General features: G+C 43.4%; 1 protein-coding gene across 2 annotated transcripts in view; it reads right to left on the bottom strand.

Moving 5' to 3' along the window:
* Positions 1 to 26,079, bottom strand: part of GCAT (glycine C-acetyltransferase) — a 71,831-nt gene extending 45,752 nt beyond the window's left edge. The window contains exons 1-5 of one of the 2 annotated variants that reach the window (XR_012220774.1): positions 25,833 to 26,079; positions 15,525 to 15,655; positions 13,031 to 13,132; positions 11,831 to 11,977; positions 9,535 to 9,689 (exon numbers count right to left, since the gene is read on the bottom strand). Coding sequence is in view for 1 of the 2 variants with exons in the window: in XM_073549497.1 (XP_073405598.1) it covers positions 9,535 to 9,689; positions 11,831 to 11,977; positions 13,031 to 13,132; positions 15,525 to 15,655; positions 25,833 to 26,016 (719 nt within the window). In the remaining variant the exon portion in view is untranslated. The remainder of the gene's footprint in view (positions 1 to 9,534; positions 9,690 to 11,830; positions 11,978 to 13,030; positions 13,133 to 15,524; positions 15,656 to 25,832) is intronic. The other variant, XM_073549497.1, reaches the window with a different exon arrangement.
* Between the last annotated feature and the right edge of the window lie 1,056 nt (positions 26,080 to 27,135).

Below are 27,135 nucleotides of genomic sequence, written 5' to 3'. Positions count from 1 at the left end.
GAAAAGCCTGGAATAGCCAATGCCTCTGGCAGCCATCAGCAACGCTGCTGTTATTCTGCATTGGATATCGTATACGATCCTTCCCCTCTCCTATAGCTCATGCCGAATGCCGGAAGTCTACAGAGATGCAGATGGCTGCTGTCTGCTACGATTATCTCACAGTCCTTTGAGGGAGGACGTATTGGACTATGTTCCCACGATGAGCATTTGGTGGAGTTTTTGGTGTTGCAGATTTTATGCCCCTATTAGGTTCTTTTTAGGTGCATTTTCATCTCTTTTTGATGTGTTCTGTTTAAACTAAAAATGCTTTGTTTTTATTTGGCTTTGACAAAACTTTGTTACAGTCAACTGCAGCAAGCGGGTGTTTTTATTGCATTTCCGCAACATACATGCATCCAGTTTGCTGGAACTGTGAGAAGCTGTGGATTTTTGAGCATCAAAAAAATACATAGCGTCAAAAATTCACCAAAAATACTGCGATAATGAGGGGACAAGCAGATCTGTTATCTAGAAGGCCAAAAGAGGACTATACATATTAGCCTGGGCCTAACGGCGATTTCAGCTGCGATACGTGGCCCAAAATCACTCTACGCTGCTGCGATATCACAGCATAATGCAGGCAAATGGGGGGGGGGGGGGTCACATTGTGACTCAAAAAGGTACTGAGCCCACGACAAGCAATTTACAGAAAGTCAGAATCAGCTGAAATATTTTCAACCAGCGTTTTGCAGTACCTTGTGGGTCCTGATGTGACCCCCATACACCTGCACTATGCTGTTATGTAGCGGATAGAGTAATTGTCTGTGCAACCTGTGTCATGGTGAAATTAGCTGCAGCCTAAGGCCGGTTTCACACATCAGTGGCTCCGGTACGTGTGGTGACAGTTTCCTCGCGTTACGGAGACACTGACACACGTAGGCACATTAAAATGAATGAGTCTCTGCACAGGTCAGCGTTTTCATGGACAGTGTGTCCATGTGAAAAACACGGAGACATGTCAGTGTTCGTGGGAGCGCATGGTCTGCAAAAATGCTGAACACGTGCACACGGAGAACAGTTCACACTGTCCTCCGTGCTCACGGCCGGCCGCCGGGAAGAAGCGGCTACTGTAAGGTTGCTTCTCAAGAATAGAGGGGTCCACACGCTGTTTTTTTAAATTTAAATAAAGTATTTAAATAAATCATTTAAAAAAACAGCGTGGGGACCCCTCTATTCTTGAGAAGCAACCTTGATGAAGCTGACAGCTGAGGGATGCAGCCCCCAGCTGTAAGTTTCGTCTGGTTGATTCACAAACAGAGGGGGCCCCACGTCGGGTTTTCATTCATCATAGCCGCGGTCAGCACCAGCCGCCTGGAACAGGGCTTACTGTAGCGCTTCTTCCCGGCGGCCGTCCGTGTGGTCCTGATGCGGCTCACATGAGGCACACTGTTGCCACACGGAGGTACCACATGTCCACACGGCAACACGGATAGCTCCAGTACCGGAATTATCTGGACGTGTGAGACCGGCCTAAAAGTGTTTCAATTTCTCCAGTGAGCATGCTGCCAGCTCTATATATCTACAGTCATATGTAAAAGTTTGGGCACCCCTATTAATGTTAACCTTTTTTCTTTATAACAATTTTGGTTTTTGCAACAGCTATTTCAGTTTCATATATCTAATAACTGATAGACTCAGTTATATTTCTGGATTCAAATGAGGTTTATTGTACTAACAGGAAATATGCAATCTGCATTTAAACAAAATTTGACCGGTGCAAAAGTATGGGCACCTCAACATAAAAGTGACATTAATATTTCGTAGATCCCCCTTTTGCAAAAATAACAGCCTCTAGTCGCTTGCTGTAGCTATTAATGAGTTCCTGGATCCTGGATGAAGGTATTTGTGACCATTCCTGCTTACAAAACAATTCCAGTTCTGTTAAGTTTGATGGTCGCCGAGCATGGACAGCCCGCTTCAAATCATCCCACAGATGTTCAATGATATTCAGGTCTGGGGACTGGGATGGCCATTCCAGAACATTGTAATTGTTCCTCTGCATGAAGGCCTGAGTAGATTTGGAGCGGTGTTTTGGATCATTGTCTTGCTGAAATATCCATCCCCTGCGTAACTTCAACTTCGTCACTGATTCTTGCACATTATTGTCAAGAATCTGCTGATACCGAGTTGAATCCATGCGACCCTCAACTTTAACAAGACTCCCGGTGCCGGCATTGGCCACACAGCCCCAAAGCATGATGGAACCTCCACCAAATTTTACTGTGGGTAGCAAGTGTTTTTCTTGGAATGCTGTGTTTTTTAGCCTCCATGCATAACGCCTTTTTGTATGACCAAACAACTCAATCTTTGTTTCATCAGTCCACAGGACCTTCTTCCAAAATGTAACTGGCTTGTGCAAATGTGCTTTTGCATACCTCAGGCGACTCTGTTTGTAGCGTGCTTGCAGAAACGGCTTCTTTCGCATCACTCTCCCATACAGCTTCTCCTTGTGCAAAGTGCGCTGTATTGTTGACCGATGCACAGTGACACCATCTGCAGCAAGATGATGCTGCAGGTCTTTGGAGGTGGTCTGTGACTTGTCCTCGACTGTTCTCACCATTCTTCTTCTCTGCCTTTCTGATATTTTTCTTGGCCTGCCACTTCTGGGCTTAACAAGAACTGTACCTGTGTTCTTCCATTTCCTTACTATGTTCCTCACAGTGGAAACTGACAGTAAATCTCTGAGACAACTTTTTGTATCCTTCCCCTGAAAAGCTATGTTGAATAATCTCTGTTTTCAGATCATTTGAGAGTTGTTTTGAGGAGCCCATGATGCCACTCTTCATAGGAGACTCAAATAGGAGAACTACTTGCAAGTGGCCACCTTAAATACCTTTTCTCATGATTTGATACACCTGGCTATGAAGTTCAAAGCTCAATGAGGTTACAAAACCAATTTAGTGCTTCAGGAAGTCAGTAAAAAGTAGTTAGGAGTGTTCAAATCAAGAAAATGATAAGGGTGCCCATACTTTTGCACCGGACACATTTTGTTTAAATGCAGATTGCACATTTTCTGTTAGTACAATAAACCTCATTTGAATCCAGAAATATAACCGAGTCCATCAGTTATTAGATATATGAAACTGAAATAGCTGTTGCAAAAAACAAAAATTGTTATAAAGAAAAAAGGTTAACATTAATAGGGGTGCCCAAACTTTTACATATGACTGTATATTGTAAGGATTCACGATCTCTGATAGCCATTTGGAACATGAAGCCACTGGATTTTTCTATCATAAATGGAATAGTATTTCCACAGGTTTTACAGTTTTCAAAACCATAAAATTAAATCCCTAGCCTTGTCCATTCAGATTTGAGAGTCCTCAGTGGTTGATACCTTTTAATGGCTAACTGAAAAGATGGTAACACATTGCAAGCTTTCGAAACTACTCAGGTCTCTTCATCAGGCATAGACTAATACAAAATCTGAAGAAACATATTTATGCACAACACAGCACAGAAATAATGCAATAGATAAGACAAGTGATGTGAAGCAGAATTGTCATTATGGGAGAGGGTTAAACATATATATTGGAGCAGTTCATAGATAATGACCGTGAACGTTTTATTGCCCTCTTATCTATGAACTGGTCCAATATTTATGCTTATCCCTCTCCCATAATGACAATTCTGCTTCACATCACTTGTCTTTTCTATTGCATTATTTCTGTGCTGTCTTGTGTATAAATATGTGATTCTTCAGATTTTGTATTAGTCTATGCCTGATGAAGAGACCTGAGTAGTCTTGAAAGCTTGCAATGTGTTACCATCTTTTCAGTTAGCCATTAAAAGGTATCAACCACTGAGGACTCTCAATTCTGAATATTCTTCTATCTAGTGGCTAACACGGTACAAAGATATACATCTTTCCTGTAGCCTTGTCCAGGCACTAACTAAACAATACAGACCCTGGCTACTTCAGACACGGCTGAGCTAGTCTCAGTTTAGTCACGCAAAAGAGCCATCATACATAGAAAGCAGTGATACTTGCAGTTTAGTGCACACGGTCTGTGCAGTCTCCCTCTCAGAAAGATTTTAGCTTCTCTCTGCAGCTCCAATACAATCCACTATGGTCAGCTTCCCCCAGCTGACTGACTAAGGTGAACACCTAGCACAGCAGTGCCAGCCAAATGCACCTAATCAAAGCCTGTAGAGCAGGGGCAGGGAACCTCAGGCCCGTGAGGCGCACACTACAAAAAAACACATGCGCACGCGTGTAATGCTAGACCATGCGCCCCCATGTTAAAGATAGGGGCACAGGACGCATGCGCATGGATGCGCACGATGCACTGCGCTAAAAAACACTAGTGTGAAACAGCCTTAGCTGCCTAGTGGGGGGGAAAAAAAAAAAAAAAAAAAAAGCACACAGATGGAGCTTGCTTAGGACATAAGTCACAGGAAAGTGCGATGCACAGTGTCTGGATAGCAGCCTATTTAAAAACGCCTATATTGGAAAGCGGGCTGTTTTCTGTGTGATGCATATATAGTGCTGAACAGCCCGCTTTCCATTATAGGCGCTTTTAAATAGGCTGCTATCCAGACACTGTGCATCGCACTTTCCTGTGTGACTGATGTCCTAAGCAAGCTCCATCTGTGTGCTTTTTTCCTCTAGGCAGCTAGCACCTTCATCATCACTGCTATAGTGATAGGGTGGCTGTTCTCATCAGTGGAGGGCACCTGTGCTGCTCCAGCCTTTATCTTTGAGAGCCTGCTGCATCCTGCTAGTGCATTAGGCCGGTTTCACATTGGAGTTTTTTTGCACAGCGCATTGTGCGCAGTAGAAACGCATGCAAAAACCGCATCATGCGTTTTTGCATGCGTTTATGCACATTCGTTGTCTAAGGGTTAAAACCAGCGTCTACACATTCTTACGGCAAAAACGCATGCTCACAAAAACGCAGACGAACGCATGTCCAATGCGCACACCTGCGTTCCCATAGACTAATGCATTCCAAGCACAACCGTGCGCATGCGGTTTTTTGACGCCTTTCGGCAGACCCAAAAATGCAACAGGTTGAGTCTGGAGTGCAAAGACGCACACCTTGAAAAAACGCATGCGCCCGAAAACGCAAGACCATACGCCCTCCATGTTAAACATAGGTATGCATGACCCATGCGCATGGAAACGCTGTGCAACAACACGCCTATGTGAAATCGGTCTTTGTCATTAGACAAGGTTTGGTGAGGCTATTTTTCATGAGGCGGTGGTTTTTATCGGCAGCAATGCTACCGCCGGTAAGACTGTCAGTCAGAGCGCTGCGGGATCAGGCTGTCAGATGTCAGCGTGACCCCACAGCTGTAACTGTGACCCTCAGAGGTGACCCACGGTAAAACACTTACCGCAGGTCAGCAGGTGTGGGCTGATGAGACTGCTCTTCCCATCAGTCTACGTCTGCTGTCACTGATATCAGTGATGGCAGGAGCCGCTGATGGGAGATGTAGTCTCATCATCTGGAGCCTGTGCTAACAAACAAACAAACAGCAACAACATGTAAAATAATTACATACAAATAAAAATAAAATATCCATTATACTCACCTAACACCAAATCCCTGATGCCCTCGTCTCCTAGAAAAAGTGTAAAATAAAAAAACAATATATACTAACCTTAATGCCTAATCCTGATACCCTAGTCTCCTAGAAAAAAAAATCAAAAATAGTCCACCTAATCTCAAATGTCCCACGGCGACGTGTAGAACAGTCACATCGGGAGATGCGACTGCTCTACTCGGCTGCCAGCGATACACTGCGGAAGCAATTACATTGACAGGAGTTATCACTTAGCTGCCGTGAGAGAGTTCACCAAAGTTCATCAGCTGATCAGCTCAGGTGCTCTCACTTATGGCACCGCTGCGTGAGAACTTTCTATGGGGTTAGTATTGGGGCATCTTATAGACGTCTCTCCATTGCTAACCTGTGGGCTTGATGCCACCTGATATTACAAAGGTGACATCAGCCCACCCCCCCCCCCCCCCAAACATCACCTCACATGCCACCACTACAGGACAAGTGGGAAGAGACGAAGGACGCTGGTTCCGAAATGCACGTCAGGGAGTGCTTGGCATTACCGCAAGAGGCTGTCACTATACCGCTGGTATGTAACACATGGTTATATCACTGAATGTTTACACACCGTTTTTTATAGCTACATGGTTACATGTGATATGAATATTATGGTATATCATGGATTAGTATTTACACATATTATTCACATGAGGATTGTGCAATTTATTGGTGGTTGTAATCACTTTTTGTGATATATCTTGGTAGAATAATTTATAAATATTTACAATATCACTTTTTATGATGTGCTCATCAATATATATAATTGCGGGATGAGGATATGAACTGTATGTATGTATTATGTATTGAACAATGATTTAAATTATTGACAGATCTCAGGAATTCTCTTTATATATTTATTTTATGATTTTTTATTAATAACTGGTATGCCTTAGGCACTTTTTTCTTACACATTGTTTATGATTGCCAAATTTGATTTATTAAAGGCTGTTTTTATACATATTTAGCCGTCCCGTCTTTATAAAATAATTGTCCAACATAGTGGTTTGTCCACACTATCAAATGGGTTTCCATTCAGTTATCGTGACACATCAGGAGGATATGTTTTAAAATTGAATTGATGCACTATTTGATTTGAATACAATTATTTGACTATATGAGTATTGGTGCATGTGTTATATTTATTTGTATTTCCTCTCTGTTGTGTCTTTTTGTTACTAATATAGTTGGTTATGAAAATTACATGGGAGCCCACACAATTTTTTCTTCATTTTTTTATTTAAATTAAGAATTGCTGTTTGGTAACGGCTTATGTAGGTTCATTCTGTTAACACTCCTACATAGGCTGGTGACAAATGTGTGTTTGTGTACAGTGGGGCAAAAAAGTATTGTCAGTCAGCAATAGTGCAAGTTCCACCACTTAAAAAGATGAGAGGCGTCTGTAATTTACATCATAGGTAGACCTCAACTATGGGAGACAAACTGAAAAAAAAAAATCCAGAAAATCACATTGTCTGTTTTTTTTTTTCATTTTATTTGCATATTATGGTGGAAAATAAGTATTTGGTCAGAAACAAGCAATCAAGATTTCTGGCTCTCACAAACCTGTAACTTCTTCTTTAAGAGTCTCCTCTTTCCTCCACTCATTACCTGTAGTAATGGCACCTGTTTAAGCTTGTTATCAGTATAAAAAGACACCTGTGCACACCCTCAAACAGTCTGACTCCAAACTCCACTATGGTGAAGACCAAAGAGCTGTCAAAGGACACCAGAAACAAAATTGTAGCCCTGCACCAGGCTGGGAAGACTGAATCTGCAATAGCCAACCAGCTTGGAGTGAAGAAATCAACTGTGGGAGCAATAATTAGAAAATGGAAGACATACAAGACCACTGATAATCTCCCTCGATCTGGTGCTCCACGCAAAATCCCACCCCGTGGGGTCAGAATGATCACAAGAACGGTGAGCAAAAATCCCAGAACCACGCGGGGGGACCTAGTGAATGAACTACAGAGAGCTGGGACCAATGTAACAAGGCCTACCATAAGTAACACACTACGCCACCATGGACTCAGATCCTGCAGTGCCAGACGTGTCCCACTGCTTAAGCCTGTACATGTCTGGGCCCGTCTGAAGTTTGCTAGAGAGCATTTGGATGATCCAGAGGAGTTTTGGGAGAATGTCCTATGGTCTGATGAAACCAAACTGGAACTGTTTGGTAGAAACACAACTTGTCGTGTTTGGAGGAAAAAGAATACTGAGTTGCATCCATCAAACACCATACCTACTGTAAAGCATGGTGGTGGAAACATCATGCTTTGGGGCTGTTTCTCTGCAAAGGGGCCAGGACGACTGATCCGGGTACATGAAAGAATGAATGGGGCCATGTATCGTGAGATTTTGAGTGCAAACCTCCTTCCATCAGCAAGGGCATTGAAGATGAAATGTGGCTGGGTCTTTCAACATGACAATGATCCAAAGCACACCGCCAGGGCAACGAAGGAGTGGCTTAGTAAGAAGCATTTCAAGGTCCTGGAGTGGCCTAGCCAGTCTCCAGATCTCAACCCTATAGAAAACCTTTGGAGGGAGTTGAAAGTCCGTGTTGCCAAGCGAAAAGCCAAAAACATCACTGCTCTAGAGGAGATCTGCATGGAGGAATGGGCCAACATACCAACAACAGTGTGTGGCAACCTTGTGAAGACTTACAGAAAACGTTTGACCTCTGTCATTGCCAACAAAGGATATATCACAAAGTATTGAGATTAAATTTTGTTTCTGACCAAATACTTATTTTCCACCATAATATGCAAATAAAATGAAAAAAAAAAAAACAGACAATGATTTTCTGGATTTTTTTTTCTCAGTTTGTCTCCCATAGTTGAGGTCTACCTATGATGTAAATTACAGACGCCTCTCATCTTTTTAAGTGGTGGAACTTGCACTATTGCTGACTGACTAAATACTTTTTTGCCCCACTGTATGTTTGTGTTTACTTACCGACTTAGAAATGAGGGTGTCGGACTGACACCTTTTCATTACTAAGCTGAGGGCTTGGTGCCTATGACAGCTGCTGACACCAAGTGCTAATTCCATTACCCCGATGCCACACTGCATCAGAATAAAAAAGGTAGTGTTGAACCAAGAAATTACATCACAAAAAGATATTTAAAAAAGAAAAAAAAAAAGTTATTTAGCTCAAAAAAGCCTTCATTTGCTGTACAAAAACGCATGAAAAAAAAGGAATACAAAACTGCACCAAAAATCGATGCAAAACGCGCATTTTTTGACGCAGCATTTTTGCTGTGAAGAAATACAGAAACCTTGCAATGCAGGTCTGCGATTATTTTTTCATACCGTTTCGGCAAGAGTGGACAATGACAGCACGCTGTGATTGGCAGCAAGACTTGGCTAACTCCTCTCCAGACAAATCTAAGGGTGCATGCGAAACTTCGGCCTGCACTCTGATGTCATCCCAGTGCAGTCCGATATACACCAAGAGAGGTAATGGAGGAGATGGAGAAATTACTTTCTCCATCTCCCCCGCATCTGTGCTGTGATCCTCTCATACAAATGGATCGGAGCACAGAGCACTGATACTGGTATCACGCTCGCAGCAGAGATGGAGCCGAGGGTCATTAGCACATCGCATGTGATGCCAAACGCTAGTGTGACTCCAGCCTAAGAGCCCGAGTATTGCCGTTTGCTCATCTGCAGTTCACTAGGGAGCTTGAGACAACTTGTACTGTACTGATAATCTCCTGATAAAATACTGGTTTTAATGAAACAGAAACACAGTTTATTAAGTGATACATCCCTGGAATCAGGGTCTCTTCCTCTATATCATACTGCTCTGAGATTATACAACTAAAACCTGTTGACAGATTCCTTTTAGTGTGCCTGGAAATAGCACTACTGTCATGTCAAACAAACTCAAGAAAAAGCACTTTGCGTATCATATTATCAGCGCCTTACCGTCCATTTGGTCCCATGAAGCCAGTGGCATGGCATTCGTCTATGAATACTAAGGCATTATATCGCTTTGCAAGGTCACAAATCTCACGAAGAGGAGCGATATCCCCATCCATAGAGAAGACACCATCTGTAACTATGAGACGCAGCCGGTGTTTCTGGAAACCAATGAGAGGTTAGAGTGTAGAGACCTGGAACCGAGAGTGGAGCGTCCGGTGTTCGTCGCCCCATGCGCTTAGTCAGCTTTGCGTTAGTATGAAGTATGGACAGAGCCGCAGCGCAGAACATGCCGCAAATGCAAGATGTCATCTGCAAGGCGTGGAGAAAAGGAATCGTGCCGACCACCTTGCATTGTGACTAACTGTGATGGTGTTGTCACATTCATTAATGTTATGTATTATTTATATTGTTAATATTATGTATTGTTTATACTGTTAATTTATATTGCTATTTATTGTTTATATTATGCATTTTTATATTGTTAATTTCTATTATTTATTCTTTATATTATGAATTGTTTATACTGTTAATTTATATTCTTAGCCAGATCCTCATCACAAAATACCAAAAAGAAAATGCAAAAATGTCCATTATGTGGCCACATTTTAGTATGGATACAAGAGTCAGCATGGATCCCTAAATGCAAGTCACGGCTAAACAGGCCGAGGCAGATGTCTGCCCATAACCCAACACAGAGATCAAACTAAGGGCAAGTTCACATGAGAGTGTAAAAATTCTTCAGAATTACATCCAGATAAGAAGATTTTTTTTGTCGCTTGTCGTCCATCCCTGTGCAGCAGTGATTAATCATTTACAGAACTATTTTCAGTTTCCTATGTTATAGACTTGTAATTTATTTGTTAAAATCAGATGCTGTACTGTGTCTGCGTGACATCAGATTTTCTTTTCATCTCACACCCATAAACTTAAATGGGGGAGTCGCATCTGATTTCCGGAGTCAAATCATGCTTGCTGCAATTTTTTTTTTTTTTTTTTTCCCACATGCCGAGTCGGCATTAATAATGCAGTTTTCATAGCAATACTTACTTCCCCCTACTTCTAGCTGCCCTCTACAAGTGACTAATTTTACTACAGAGAGGAGATGCCTCCTTAAAAAAAAAAAATCAGCTACCTAATCTGAGAACAGAAGAATGTAGAGACAGAGACCCCGATTCCTGCAATATGCCAGTTACTGAGCTGCTTGATGCCGTTGAAATAACTCATTGACTTATTAGCAGGTTATTATTACTAAAGTAGTACTAAACCTGTTGCCAGGTAGTCCTCCATATTCACGAACGCTGCATAATCTTGCCTCCACCAATGAATTTCAGCTCTCGTCGTACCCTGTGCATAGGCAGAAAGCTGCTAATCAGTGGTGGGGGTGTGGACATACAGAGCTCATTACTCAGAGATCTGAATCAGATGAAACAGGGATTTTATCAAAACTGCAGCAAGCAGCTCATTAAGTGGCACAGCAATAGAATCAGGGTCTCTGCCCCTACATCATGCTTTCAGATGGAGTAGAAAAAAAAAAAAAAAGAAGAAAAAAAAAAAAAAAAAAAACACTGATGACAGGTTCACAATAATTAGTTATCAGAATAGTCCATTATCACCTATCCATATAGGAGATAATGGTATGATTTATGAAGCTCTGAAATCTGGGAGCCTCAGTGATCACCAGGTGATTGGTAACAACTAGCTGTCATGATTATAGTCATCTGATAAAATAATGTAGTAGGCAATTTGTGACAAAACATAGTATTATCTATCACCAAAACATCAGAGAATTGTTTCCAGAGTCGCCCCACAATCAATAAAGTGAACTAACCACTGTGCTGCATTATTGCATAGACACTGTATGGCGGTATTATGTGTACTAGCAGTGACTGGTAAGGACTAGAAGATGCCTAATTTTTAGGCCATTATAAAAGATTCCGCCAACAACATACCATCACATTTTCAGTGACGCCATGATCGCTGCATGTTTCGGCTGTGGTCACACGCAGTCCTGAGCCGCTGGGATCTTTCTGCCGTTTCTTGCCCAATCATTTACCCTTGCAGAGAAACAGCTTTTCTAGGCACAAGACCACGTGGACCATCATACTGACCAGGCAGTCTGGTAAAACAGAGGTTTCTCTGCAAGATTAGGTGAGCGTGCCGGGAAACAGTGCAACAATCACCGGATTATAGTGTTCAAGGATTATCAAAAACTTCACTAATGATCATACATGGCACATTGCTACAGCCATAGGCTGCGGTAATTACGGTAAGTGGGCAGATATCACTGCAGGGTTGCTACCTGCGCTTCTTTCAGTTTGGCCTCTAGATCCTCCAAGTCCATGTGTTTATACCGGTACTTATTGGCCTTGCAAAGGCGGATGCCATCGATGATGGAGGCATGGTTCAGCTCATCTGATAGCACTGCATCTTCAGGGGTCAGCATGGCCTGGAGAAGAGGAAAGAAAAAAAAAAAAAAAAAAAGGATACTGCATAACCAATAATATCCTTATAACAGCACAACCAGAAATTAAAAATCTTAATTAGGGGCTTGAATATTGATAAATGTAGGAGTTACGGCGCTCGGCTACGTCCCTCAGCGGTTACGGCGCTCGGCTACGTCCCTCAGCGGTTACGGCGCTCGGCTACGTCCCTCAGCGGTTACGGCGCTCGGCTACGTCCCTCAGCGGTTACGGCGCTCGGCTACGTCCCTCAGCGGTTACGGCGCTCGGCTACGTCCCTCAGCGCCATACACATAGCATGACGCAGCAGGTCAATTTCTGCACGGAATCTACACAGATTTTTTTCCCACAGCACATAGATGAGATTTGGTTAAATCTTATCCAGTTTGTCCACCCAGAGATTCAGCATCATGTGAACAAAACCAAAAAGCTATTTTTTTTTCTGCTTTTTGCACATAAAGCTTAACTACAGAAACCATCAGCAGTAAACTATGGCAGATGAAGACACAGAATAATGGAAATGCAGAGTAATGTGTGTGGTCACCAGTAGTCAGTGTATAGAGTTGGCTGCTTGCACACATTCCATTTTTTTCTCTGAAATGATACCTAATGGATGATTAATAGTGATGAGTGAACGTGCTCGGGTAAGGTGTTAGCTCAGCATGCTCAGGTGCTAACCGAGTGACTTCGGAGTGCTCGAATAATATGTTCGAGTCTCCGCGGCTGCATGTCTCGCAGCTGTTCGACAGCCACAACACATGTAGGGATTGCCTGTTTGTTAGGTAATCCCTGCATGTGTTGTGGCTGTCGAACAGTGGTAAGATGTGCAGCCGCGGGGACTCAGACATATTTTTCAAGCACGCCGAAGACAGTTGGTTAGCACCTGAGCATGCTGAGATAACACCTTACCCGAGCACGTTCACTCATCACTAGTGATTACCTAGTTTTAGCTAAGATTGGTCCTGTTGTGTTCGGGGCGTTAGAGTAATTTCCACTGGGAAGCGCATGGTGAAAACTACATTCCTACAGCAATAACTCACCTCAAATAGGCCAGCGTTGGCGTCAAAACAGCTTATATACAAGATGGCATCTTCTCTTTGGTGGAACCGAGCAATCTTCTCCTCAAGGCTTTTGTGTATGCTCTGGGGAATGAAGGCAACACATAAGATAATTAAAGTGGAGAGCACACGGCCATGAATCTTATCACACATCTGTGCTGTCCTTTACCCCACGGACCCATTCACATACACGTGTAGGCTTGGTCTGCAAATCGGCCAAACGGGGACAGGGTTTGGGCTTTTGTGGGCCATCAGTTCTTAAAAAGTAAATAAATACAAAAAATGTCCAACTGTATATACAGACTATAATGGGTACCTGTGATATCTGTAAAAACACACATCTCCATTATTGTGTACATTCACCCCCAACCCTTTTCCCCCCTTTTTGAAGAAGAAAAAAAAAAACCTGGGACTTGACAGTTTTTGATCTGCTCTGGGGACCAAATTTTCCCATTCACGTGAATAAGTCTGTAAAATAAAATAAAAAATATATGGACGTATCATCCAAGTGTCACTGTTTTTCACTGAGCCGTTGACAGAAACTTTTTAAAATACTTTTTTTTCCTCAATATATACATACAGTGAGGAAAATAAGTATTTGATACACTGTCAATTATTCAAGTTTTCCCACCTACAAAGAATGGAGAGGGCTGTAATTTTTATCACAGGTACACTTCACCTGTGAGAGACAGAATCTAAAAATAAAAAACACACCAACTAACCAGCAAGAATCCTGGCTCTCACAGACCTGTTAGCTTTTCTTTAAGAAGCCCTCCTACTCTGCACTCATTACACCTGTTTGAACTCGTTACTTGTATAAAACACACCTGTCCACACATTCAATCACACTCCAATCTCCCCACCATGGCCAAGACCAAAGAGGGACAATATTATAGACCTGCACAAGGCTGAGATGGGCTACAGGTGAATAGTCAAGCAGCTTGGTGAGAATCAACAACTGTTGTCACAATTATTAGAAAATGGAAGAAACACAAGATGACGGTCAATCTACCTTGGTCTGAGGCTCCATGCACGATCTCGCCTCGAGGGTTAAGGAGGATTCTGAGAAAGGTCAGAAATCAGCCTAGTACTACATTGGAGGACCTGGCTAATGACCTGAAGAGAGCTGGGACCACAGTCTCAAACATCACTTTTAGTTACACACTATGCCATCATGGGTTAAAATCCTACATGGCATACCAGGTCCCCCTGCTCACGCCAGCACATGTCCAGGCCCGCTTCAAGTTTGCCAATGACCATCTGGATGGTCCAGAGAAGGTCATGTCGTCAGATGAGACCAAAATAGAATTCTCACTCACCATGTTTGGAGGAAGACAGATGAGTGCAACACCAAGAACACCGTCCCAATCATGAAACATGGTAGGGGGTGGACATCATACTTTGGGGTGCTTTTCTGCAAAGGTGACAGGACGACTGCACCATATTGAAGGGAGGATGGATGGGGTCATGCATCGTGAGATTTTGGCCAACAACCTCCTTCCCTCAGTAAGAGCATTGAAGATGGGTCGTGGCTGGATCTTCCAGCATGACAATGACCCGAAACACACAGCCAGGACAACTAAGGAGTGGATCCATGAGAAGCATTTCAAGGTCCTGGAGTCACCTAACCAGTCTCCAGACCTGAACCCAAAATGGAAAGTCTTTGGAGGGAGCTGAAACGCAATGTTGCCCAACGACAGTCATGAAACCTGAAAGATCAGGAGATTTGTATGGAACAGTGGGCCAAAATCCCTGCTGTACTGTGTGCAAACTTGGTCAAGAACTACAGGAAACATCCGACCTCTAATTGCAAACAAAGGTTTAGGTACCAAATATTAAGTTCTGTTTTTCTCTTGTACTAAATCCTTATTTACTGTAATAAAATGGAAATTGATCATGCAAAAATCATACAATGTGATTTTCTGGTTGTACTGTTTAGATTCAGTCTCTCACAGGTGAAGTGTACCTATGATAAAAATTACAGACCTCGCCATTCTTTGTAGGTGGGAAAACCATATTATATATATAATATATGGATTAAAAATGGATCCAGTACAATGAAGGAGGGGGGGGGGGGGGGTTATTCTCTCTCTCAGGTTTGTATTTCATCTCAGTTCACTGGTGATTCCTCCTTTTGGGTGAAAAAAAAAAAAAAATCTTGGAAACAGAGGATAATTATTTTCTACATCTATCAATGTCCTAAGGAAAAAAAAAAAAAAAAAAAAAAAAAAAATTGTAATAACGTGGAGAATGACAACCACTTTGCAGAGGAATTTTGAAGTCTGCAATCAGCATGAAATCAAAGTGATTTGTAAAATACTAAAGGGATTCAGGATTGGATACAAACCATGGACCATTTTTCTTTGTAATAGCTTCAACATATCCAACTCATCTCTCACCGCCAGACAAAAAAACAAAAACAAAGTAAAAGGAACCTTACTGATACAAAAAGGATCTTTTCATTCAATCCACTCACCTGTGTGCCACAGATAAACCTAACTGAGCTTAGCCCAGCGCCATAACTCTGCAGGGCCTCATGTCCAGCACGAATGACCTCAGGGTGGCTGGAGAAACCAAGGTAGTTATTGGCACAAAAGTTTAAGATGCCTGAAAAAAAAAAAAACAACTTTAGAATTAGAACAATTAAATGTATATAAAAAAAATAAAAAAAGTACCTCAAATGTCTGTTCCTCAACCCTCCCACTTGTGTCCTCATAGCTTGCAAAAAAAAAAAAGCTATGAGGAGACTTAATAGCCGTCTACAAATATTTGAAGGAATGTCACAGTGTAAACTGATCATCATTATTCTCATTTGCACATGGAAACACAACAAGAGATGGAATGAAACTGAAAAGGTAAAAGATACAGATAAGAAATTAGAAAAAACTTTTTGACAATGAGGGTGATCAATGAGTGGAACAGGCTGCCACAAGAGGTGGTGCGTTCTCCTTCAATGGAAGTCTTCAAACAGAGGCTGGACAGACATCTGTCTGGGATGGTTTAGTGAATCCTACATTGAATTGAGCAGGGGGATGGACATGATGACCCCGGAGGTCCCTTCCAACTCTACCATTTTATGATTCTAGCATCCCCACCCCAATTATATGTGAGATATTCCCTTTCTGCCATGATTTGGCAGACAGCATTAATAAAGAGTCGTGTAGACTGAGAGAAAAGGGAGTCCATGTGCATCCAGCCCTTCTGTACCCAGCACCCCTCTGGGCAGAAAACTAGCAATGACCGTAATGTCCCAGTGTGTGTATAATGCACCCACGCTCTATAATGGCCCCCACAGTAGTCCTCCTGGTCTATAATGGCCCCCACAGTAGTCCTCCTGGTCTATAATGGCCCCCACAGTAGTCCTCCTGGTCTATAATGGCCCCCACAGTAGTCCTCCTGGTCTATAATGGCCCCCACAGTAGTCCTCCTGGTCTATAATGGCCCCCACAGTAGTCCTCCTGGTCTATAATGGCCCCCACAGTAGTCCTCCTGGTCTATAATGGCCCCCACAGTAGTCCTCCTGGTCTATAATGGCCCCCACAGTAGTCCTCCTGCAATGTATTATGGCCCCATTAAGTGCTATTAAAACAAAAACCTCATATACGAACCTAATCCTGGATCATCCACCTGCAAGCAGTGAAAAAGCAGGGGTAGACTATTCTGGTGATGTCATCACACCAGGGCAAGAACAGGACATCAGAGTCCCAGTGAGATCACGTCACTCCACCCTGGGTCATCCCAACAATGAAAAATTTGGAGCTTAAATAACATTTTCAGAAGAAAAATGTAAATTTTCATTGTATCATTTGTTTTGAGAAAAGCCTTCAGTCCTTTTTAAATGCTGATATAGTATCTGCTATTACTACCTCTTGCAGTCAGGCATATTACAGTCTGGATGCTCTAACTGTAAAGAACCCTTCCTTAGTTAGCTGCCAGAATCGCCTTCCTTCCATATGTAGCAAATATCACCTGGTCCCCTTACACAAGGCAGGATGACTACATGGCATAAGAGAACTAGTCCATGTGATAATCTCCTGTTGAGAAAACACTGATTGTATCAAAGCAACAACTCACAGCTCTGTAAGTGACACATCACACTTGTGATTTGGGGTCTCCGCTTCTACATCATGATGCTCTTAGATTACATAACAAGAACCTGCTGACGCATTCCCTTGAAGAGGCTCCTGATTGATAAAGAGCTGTGAACTTTTATCCCAAATCACGTCCCTGTCCCACAAGAGCAAAATAAAATGGTTGAAACTGGCGTGAAAAAGTTGCTAAAATGTTTGCGCAGCTCTGCATGGCGAAAACTTTGAGACTTTTCAAATTTTTGGGAAAAAAAAGTGTGTAGTAACCAATTGTCTTCAAGTTTTTGTGAAGGGTTTCAAGAGTTTGCACTTCGCTTCTTCTCTAAAAAGGCCTTGAAAAACGCAGTCTGAACTCTGCCTTTGTGAAACTACCATCTGAATTTTTTAGCAAAAGATGCTTAAAAGGGTTGTCTGACTTAAAACAACAAGTCTGCAGTCACGCAGCTCTGTCGCCTGTACCTTCCGCGGCTAGGTATTGCATATCCATCAACAGGTGGTGGATGTGCAGTACACGGCAGCGGCCAATATTCTGTCAACGGCGCTCTACTGGGCAGCTCCGGGTGCCGACGACATCGGGAACAACTTATTGGTGGGGGTGCCGGATGTTGCACCCCCACTGATCAGACATTGGGGACTTATCCTATGGATAGGCAGTCAATGCTAACGTCCTTGACAACCTTTTAATGCACAGTAATGTTAAAATGGCATTGTTGTGCCCATGTTCTGTTTGATGTCACTTCTTTTATCCCCTTCAGAAATTGGAAAACCGTAAAGAAGTTGTCCAACTTTAAGCTACAAGTCTGCAGTCACTATGCAACTGCAGACTTGTGTAACGCTGCACACTGTGAGGATTCTGCGGTGTCAGTGCCTGGAACGGGGGTCACGTGACCACAGTTATGCGATATATATCCATATCCTCCTGGCCACAATCCAACTAGATGCTAGTGTATTGAGCGAGGTCAGAAACAGTCTAGAAAGATTGTGGCCGGGAGTATGCACATCGTTCCCAGAGCAGACACCGGAGAATCCTCACAGCATGCAGTGCGCATGATGTGAGGATGCACAAGTCTGCAGTCACATAGGCTGACTGCACACTTGTCGTTTTAGACCGGACCACACCATTAATCTTTTGCACCATTTCTGACATTTTTTTGTTTTTTTCCTATAAAAAATGCTGGTTGTTAAGTCAATAGGAAAATATGAGACGACTGCAGTGAGCTTTTTTTGCCACATTTTTGTTATTTTTTTTGGAAGTCTTTAATGGTTGTTTAGGGTCTCTTTTTTGTTCCTGTGTTTGCTTATAGCGATATATAAATGGAAAAAAAATCCCTTCACCCCCCCCCCAAAAAAAAAAAAAAAAAAAAAAAAAAAAAAAAGAAATGCATGAGAAAATGCTCAGAAATCATAGCTTTTTAGTTGCAAGATGGAAAAATACGCCATAGGAAAAAAAAAAAATCCTGTGTAAAGGAAACCATATATTGTTCAAAAAAAAAAAAAAAAAAAAACAAATATGTGTCAAGAAACTCTGATCTCTAGACAAAGCCCAGCAAGAAGTGGATTGTGCAAGTCAAAAAGGGGGTCGAATTTGTGCATCATCAGATTTGTGGGAAGTCTTGATTGTGTAAAGCAGTCATACGGCAATTAGTGAGAAGTTTCCTGGGAAGGGAACATAATTGGGACCACACCTTACCGCTCCAGTATAAAAAAAATACAAGCACAACACAACAGTGGACTTGGGCATACAAAGAAATTATAGGCTCCTATAGAAAAAGTCTGAAATTGTCCTCTGCATCCAAAAATAAATAATTATAATTTTCTGAAAGGTGGCAGATGACAGAGTCATAGGGCATTGGGAAGGTCGCACTGCAGTACACAGAGTGAAATCCATATGAAACTTTGAAATGAGAAATCCGTGTATGGCCTGCAATGCTCGGCCTGACTGCAGGTCTCTCCACCCAAGTTTCCTGCATCATAGACACATATAGGGCTATGCGCTTAGGTTGTGAAAACCACAGTTATTCGAGTCATTGTGGTCTGTAAACATGACTAAAGAATAGCTGACTACAGCCTGCACCTAACCAAAACCCCCTTCCCATATTTGCCTTCACCCCCGCTAACTTCTCACCTTACCCTGACCCGTAATAAAGACAAACCGTGCAGGGTTCGGATAAAATGGCCACATCAACCTTTATAAGGGGAATCTGTCACCGGAAATTTGCGGGCTATGTAAATGCCCTGTGTCCGGTCCGATGGGCATTTTTTCTTCTTTTCTCCACCCCATCCGTGGCCGCGGTACGCAATATTTTCTGGAATTCGAGTAGTTCTCCATATTTTGCGCGTGCGCAAAGCAATCTTGCCTCGCGCATGCGAAGTATGCTTTGCCCAACTACAGGCAAAGCCGAAAATCATTACTGCGCATGTGCCGGTACACTATGTCCCGGAAGTATTTCGCTGTGTGTCGGGACATAGTGCACCGGCGCATGCGCAGTAATGATTTTCGGCTTTGCCGGCAGTTGGGCAAAGCATCCTGCGCGTCCGCGAGGCGAGATTGTTTTGCGCACGTGCAAAATATTGAGAACTACTCTAATTCCAGAAAATATCACGGACGGCGGCCACGGATAGGGTGGAGAAAAGAAGAAACACCGCCCATCGGACCGGACACAGGGTATTTACACAGCCCGCAAATTTCCGGTGACAGATTCCCTTTAAATAACATTAACATATTAAGGAAAACATGAGAAGGGTCTATGGAAGCTCAACCAATAAACCTTAGGCTGGATTCAGATGTCTGTGAAATAAGGTCCAAGTGCCAACCTCAAAGCACCGATTATTCGCAGGTCTCCTCACCTGAACTTCACAGCCTCACAGTTTTCTCACGTACCGGAGACACTGACACACGTAGACCCATTCAAATGAATGGGTCTATGCAGATGTCAGCGGGTTTTCACGGGCCGTGTGTCCATGTACAACACACGGAGACATGTCCGTTTTAACACGGACACACGGCCCACAACACGTGCTGCACACGGAGAACTGTTCACAGCGCTACTCTAAGCGCTGTTCCCAGCGGCTGTTGCTGAACGCAGTTGTAAGGGTGTGTGCACACGCTGCGGATTCTGCTGCGGTGTACAGTACCATTATTCCCTATGGGAAATGGAAACCGCAGTGCAGATGCTGTGGAATTTTCCGCACGGATTTTCTGCGGTTTCTAAACTGCAGAAAGAATTGACACGTCAATTCTTTCTGCGGATTCTGCAGCGGTTTACCATCTCCTCCATTGTGGAGATGGCAAAACCGCAGGTCTTTTGACCTGCGGATTTATCTGCAGATTTTGAAAATCCGCGTGGATCAATCCGCAGCAGATTCCGCAGCGTGTGCACACAGCCTAATTCTGCTCTCCTGCTCTGCCGGCAGGAGAGCAGAATGAATGAAAACCCAATGTGGGGTTTCCCTCATTTTCACAAGCAACCAGACGGAACTTACAGCTGGGGGCTGCATCCCTCAGCTGTCAGCTTCAGCCAGGTTGGTTGTGAAGAATAGAGGGGTCCCCACGCTGTTTTTTTAATTATTTAAATATATAATTAGTGGGGTCCCCACTATTTTTGGCAACCAACCTCACTAAAGCCAGCAAAAAAAAAAAATGTGTGTGTTGTATTGTTAAAATAATTTATTCTTATTGTGTGATTGTTTATTTAACCCTTTCTTTACTGCAGGATTAGTAATGGATCTGTGTTTTCTTATCGACACCTCTCCATTACTAATCGGGGTTATTGGCACCTTATAATCGAAAGGTGCCATTAACCCCTTATTACCCCACTTGCCACTGCTACAGGGCAAGTGGGAAGAACTGGGCAAAGCTCCAGATAAGGCGCATCTAATAGATGCGCCTTTTCTGGGCAGCTGGGGGCTGCTGTTTTTAGACTGGGGGGGCCCCAAGATCAATGGCCCCTTACCAGCTTGAGAATATCATCCCTCAGCTGTCAGCTTTAGCCAGGTTGGTTGTCAAAAATAGGGGAGACCCCACGCCGTTTTTTTTTTTTATTTAAATAATTTTTTTAAAAAACAGCGTGGGGACCCCTCTATTTTTCACAACCAACCTGGCTGAAGCTGACAGCTGAGGGATGCAGCCCCCAGCTGTAAAGTTTTGTCTGGTTGCTTATGAAAATGAGGGAAACCCCACGTCGGGTTTTCATTCATTCTGCTCTTCTGCCGGCAGAGCAGGAGCGCAGAATTACAGCCACGGTCAGCATAAGCCGCCGGGAACATCGTTTACTGTATTGCTTCTTCCCAGCGCCGTCCGTGTGGTCCTGATGCTGCACACAGTTGCCACACGGAGGTACCACGTGTCCACACGGACACGGATAGCTCCGGTACCGGAATTATCTGGACGTGTGAACCAACCTAACGCTGCCAAGTTCAGGTCCCGCAATCAGTCCAAGCATCACAGTTTGTACTTGGACTGTATGTCACCGACATCTGAATTTGGCCTTATTCCTCTGTCAAATAGATTATTGTTGGTGATGAGTGAGTATACTCGTTACTCCGGTTTTCCGGAGCATGCTCGGGATTCCTCCGAGTATTTTTGCGTGCTCAGAGATTTAGTTTTCGTCGTCTCATCTGCATGATTTGCAGCTGCTAGACAGCTTGAATATATGTCTGGAATGCCTGTGCGTTACGGAATTCCCACATGTGTTCAGCCTGTCTACAAGTGGCAAGTCATGCAGATGAGACGATGAAAACTAAAACTCCGAGCACGCCAAAACACTCGGAGGACACCCGAGCATGCTCGGGAAAACCCAAGCAACAAGTATACTTGCTCATCACTAATTATTATATGTTTGTAAGGGCAGTTTCACACGTCCAGATAATTCCGGTACCGGAAAAACCGGTCCCGGAGCTATCCGTGTGCATACGTATGCGGTCCGTGTTTTTGAAAAATTATTTTCAATGTTAACCCTTTGACTTTTAAAAATGCACACGGATCGCACACGGACAGTAACCATGTGTGATACGTGTTTACACGGACCCATTGACTTGTACGGGTCCGTGTGGTCCGTGCTGTTGCACAAAAACGGACATGTCAGCGTGTTTTGCACACGGACACACGGTCCGTGAAAACACGCTGATATGTGCATAGACCCATTCATTAGAATGAGTCTACGTGTGTCAGTGTCTCCGGTACGTGAGAAAACTGTCACTACACGTACCGGAGCCTCTGATGTGTGAAACTGCCCTAAGACGGAGTCACAAAACCGGACATGTAATTACACATGATGCATCAGCATTTAAATTTATTGATGTTATTTCTTTTTTTTTTTTTTTGCTATGTTTATTCTCTTTTTCACTTAATGGAGAAAAATATCAATAAATGCAAACACATATGGATTGCTGATGAAATACTGATGTATCTGTCTTTTAAGAACTTCCCATAGACTTAAGCAGGCATATTCTGTCCAAAAAAGCGATGACGGTAAAATACATGCTGTGTTTTTGTTTTTTTTTTAAATAGATGTAAGAAAAAAATTACCATGTGAAAAATAAGGCCTGTTTCACACTTCAGTTTTTTCTGTTAGTCTAAATCTGACAAAATAGCGGAAAACAGATCCGCAGGCGGACTGACAGAAACGGGGGACAGCGGATCGGCGGATGTACGGATCCGCCGATGGTAAAACTTTAAAGGAACCGCGCCTGGGAAAAAGAAAAAAAATAAATAAAAAGATACAGGCGGATGTAGCGGTATCCGGAAGAGAGCAGGCATCTGCGGTGCGATCACACATCCCGTGCGAAGTGAGACCATGAGGCTGGAGATCGTGCGAGGAATGCAGGAGGTGGCGGGTAAGGAGAGAGAGAGAAAAAAAAAAAATGGCGGATCCGTTTTTTTTTTTTTTTTGCAAAACGGCGGATTTTGACTGATGGTCACAAACGGATGTGTGAAACAGGCCTAAGTGAAATACAGATCACAAAGACACCATGTGGGTACAGGCCGTATAGTATGCTCGAACAGAATGAGGGCAATTCATTAGAGTGTTTTCGCCTGAAAACTGGAGTAAAACCCTTGGGGGGGGTTAAATCACAATTTTTTTGGCGCAAAGATTTGACGACTTTTGGCATTTTCATGCCCGCCAAAATGAGTGGAGCTGGATGGGGCGTAGCTACACTCACTAGACAAATACGTGGGCGATTTGTACACTAGAAACGTTAATGGAGTCCTTGCAGATGTTCTGTCGCACGTGACAATTTCAGCCAATGATAAGGTGTTCTGGTCACATGTGAACGGATGGATGGCGCAGGAGGCTGGAAATCAAATAGGCTGCTAGTCCGTACGTATATCTGTATCCAGATCCACAGTTTGGGGCAGATTGGTGCTGCTGACTTTACTGCGGATACACCGCAGAATGCGTGAGCAGCAAATATGGAAAGGGTAAACTTCCCCTTAGTGTGTATTCACCCAAGGAAGGTATTTTCATAAGTTTCTTCTACTGAAAAGTTTGCTCCGTACATCTGAATGATGTTTCTGAGACAGGTGTATCTCCGAAAAGCTAACACTTATGTATTGGATAGCTGTAGAAATCTCTGCAGCAAATCGGATGAGTGTGAACAAGTTCTAACAGCAATGAGTATTTCACATGTAAAAAAAACAAAAAAAAAAAAAAAAAAAAATGTATAAAAATTGTTTGAGTCCAACACACAGAAGTCTGTAGAGATTCCTCCATAAAGTGCTGTAAAGCCTCCCCCCAGATGACAGCAGAGAAGGGAACTGGTGAGAAAAATGGCTTCTGGTATCTAAGTTTCCATTGCAGAACTCAAGATTTACCAGCCGAGTGCAAGTTCACGTGTGGGAAAATGTTTTCCGTGTAGTATGTGTACGGGGTCGCGCCTGTAATCTCCATTCTGAGGAATGGGACAGGTTTTTGGACTCATTCAGACGTCCATGCAAATTGGTCCAAGCACGGACCAGGGGAGGCTCTCCAGACCGAATCATGACGGCATTGAGTATTCCTATGAGGCTGGCACACTCTGGTCAGTCTGTGCTATGTGATAAGACCTCCGATGTGTGAATGAGCCCTTAGGCCGGGGTCACACTGGCGAGGAATACGGCCGAGTGAGAGGCGCTAAAAGCACGCATTACACAAGGACCAATGATTCTCTATGGGGTAGCTCCCATCAGACGTATATTTCTCCTCAGTATTCTACGCTCCGTGCCACTCGCAGCATGCTGCGATTGTCAGCGTACTACGGCCGTAGTACGCCAATGCAAGTCTATGGGTGCACAAAAAATACGGATTACACACGGACCACACATGTGACTTGTGAGAAATATGCACCAGGTGTCTTTTAGCAAAGCCGGCAATTCAGTGCGCTATACAGTAAACTCACACTGACAGTTTTAAGAAACGAAAGAATAGATATATACACATAGAATATATATATACATACATATATATATATATATATATATGCATTCTATGTGTCTGTATCTATTCTTTGGTTTCTGTTATAAACCCTGTCATAGGGCTCCATTATATGTCCATTTTGCAAGCCTGCGAGAAAATCTTGCCATACGGATTGCATACGGATGCTGACATGCGCAAAATACGCGACCACACCTCGATTACGGATGACATACGGAGCACTGTTTAGGGGCCATTCATCCGTATTACGCATGTAAAATACTGACTGTATTTTGCGTCGGTTAGTGTGACCCCGGCCTTAGAAGGTTACACATGACTATACCCCAAGGTTACACTGCTCCTGAAAAGCTCAATTGCCCTGTGCAGCTGCAGAATATCCATTGTTTCCCTGTATAATCACTTTATTTACAGCTGTTTCACCTGTAAAACCAAAAGGACAATTTTGATGGTTAGTGCAGTTTCACAAGATAAACGAGGGAAAGATCACAGAGGCACGAGACTGTTGCAGTTTTCAGTTGCAGTGTGAACACAGCCTAAGGGCTCACACTCATCTGCATTGAAAACATCACCGATGCTGATCCAGAAAAGCAGGACGAGCGTCATGGGAGTACAATTCGATTTTTCTCACCTAGCATCTGTATGACATGCGTTTTTTTTCTCTGCAACTATTATTCTGCAATCACTTAGTGTTCTATGGTACAGAATGGTAAAAATCGGACACTTTTCTCGCACCCACTGACTTGCATTTATATACGCGGCAATTTTTTTCTCATCCAGATTCCGGCTGAGCAAAACAAAACAAAAAGTTTACAGAGGAGCACGATCAGTGACTAACATTAGTCAGAATGCAATCCGGTATTTTTATCATATTGGACTGGTCTGATTTATACGCAGAGGAGTGCGAGCCCTAAACTCCTAACACTGACCCATTGCCCTTTTTCTATACAATCATCAATGCCATTGCCCAGATGATATTTTTCCTGTATTTTGTGTGTTTAGCACAGCAGAACATCGATATTTGGCCGTGACAATGCCACTATTAATATTCCCAGCTTTCCAGCCACTATTTCTTTGTGTAAACCCAACCCCATTGCCCGATCCCCATTTTTCAGCCGTGGGTTGCCATTGTGCCATAAATCCCTAGTGTGCAGATGTGTATTGGACATGTAACCTCACACGTCATACGCAGAGATAGGGTCACACTTTGTGCTGGGGGCTTTTATGGACACATGGCGCCCGGGGATTGTCAGGCATGCTGTGTGTTTTGGCAATAGGGGTATATACCTGCGTTCTTGCCATCTACTGTGATGTGCGGTCCTTGCTTTGAGGTGATGATCCTCTCGCTCTTCCATGTCCCAGCTTCCTTTATATTCTCAATCTCCTTCTTCAGAATCCCTCTAAAGTGGGCGACAGTGGACTGTGCACGTCCAGGCCCGAGGGGCAACCTGGGAACCCACGGCGTCCACATCACTGCAGCTGCTCCAGCACAGACTGTCACAGTCTCACCATGTGGACGGGAGGTGTGTACCGCTGCAGCCAATCAGCAGCTCGAACATCTAGGGTGCCTCCCATTCCTGCTCTCCTGTTTAACCCCAGACTGTCCAGTGCAGCCCAGTCATGCAGGAATGGAGACAAATACTTTGACTTCTAATATCTCTGCACCAGGGAGGCAAAAAAGAAAAGTTTAAATTCCACTGTGCAGCCACATCGTGTGTCCAGCTCGACATGAGAAATTAGGTGAAAGGTCTTCTCTAGATAGATGTGGAGATACTCCTAGTCAGAATGGCTGTATAATCCGGAAGCTAAAAGCAGCAAAATGGTGATTTTGGCATTAGGCCTTGTTCAGACATCCGTTTTTTTTCTAATATGTGAAAAAAAGGACTGATCGGTGCCCTGGATCTGAATGTCATCAGAATTTAATCATTTTTTGCCATAGTGATTGCAAAGTTTCTCCTACCTATAGTTTTAAAAATGGATAGCACCCATGTGCTGTTCGTGATTTTCACGGACCCATAGGCTTGTGTAAGATTCATCCTTGACTCAGATTGATGACCGGTCCGCAAACAAAACAGGGACATGTAATCGGCACCATAGGCCATAATGTGTGGTCTGTCCGTGAAAAGCACAGGGAGAGCTCGTATGTGACTCAGACGTCTGATTGAGATGATTTTTTGGCATAGAAAAAAATCACTGATACCCAAAACAGACAATGACCAAACCCTGGTGAGAATCTGATCCGGCACACTGATGAATATATAGTATAACAGAAAGCGCATCTGAATGAGGGCAGTTTCACACGTCCAGATAATTCCGGTACCGGAGCTACCCGTGTCCGTGTGCATACGTATGCCATCTGTGTGCTATCCGTATGTCCGTGTCTACCATCCGTGTGCTGTCTGTGTCCGTGTTGTTGAAAAATTATTTTCAATGTTAACCCTTTGACTTCTAAAAACGCACATGGATGGCACACGGACGCCATCCGTGTGCGGTACGTGTTTACACGGACCATTTGACTTGTATGGGTCCGTGTGATCCGTGCTGTTGCACAAAAACGGACATGTCAGCGTATTTTGCACACGGACACACG

The sequence above is a fragment of the Dendrobates tinctorius genome, unplaced genomic scaffold, assembly GCF_039654945.1.
Source record: "Dendrobates tinctorius isolate UK_male_01 unplaced genomic scaffold, ASM3965494v1 ptg000159l, whole genome shotgun sequence".
NCBI lineage: Eukaryota > Metazoa > Chordata > Amphibia > Anura > Dendrobatidae > Dendrobates > Dendrobates tinctorius.
Note: the sequence above shows the minus strand (reverse complement) of the source record. Positions and strands in the feature narration are given on the sequence as shown.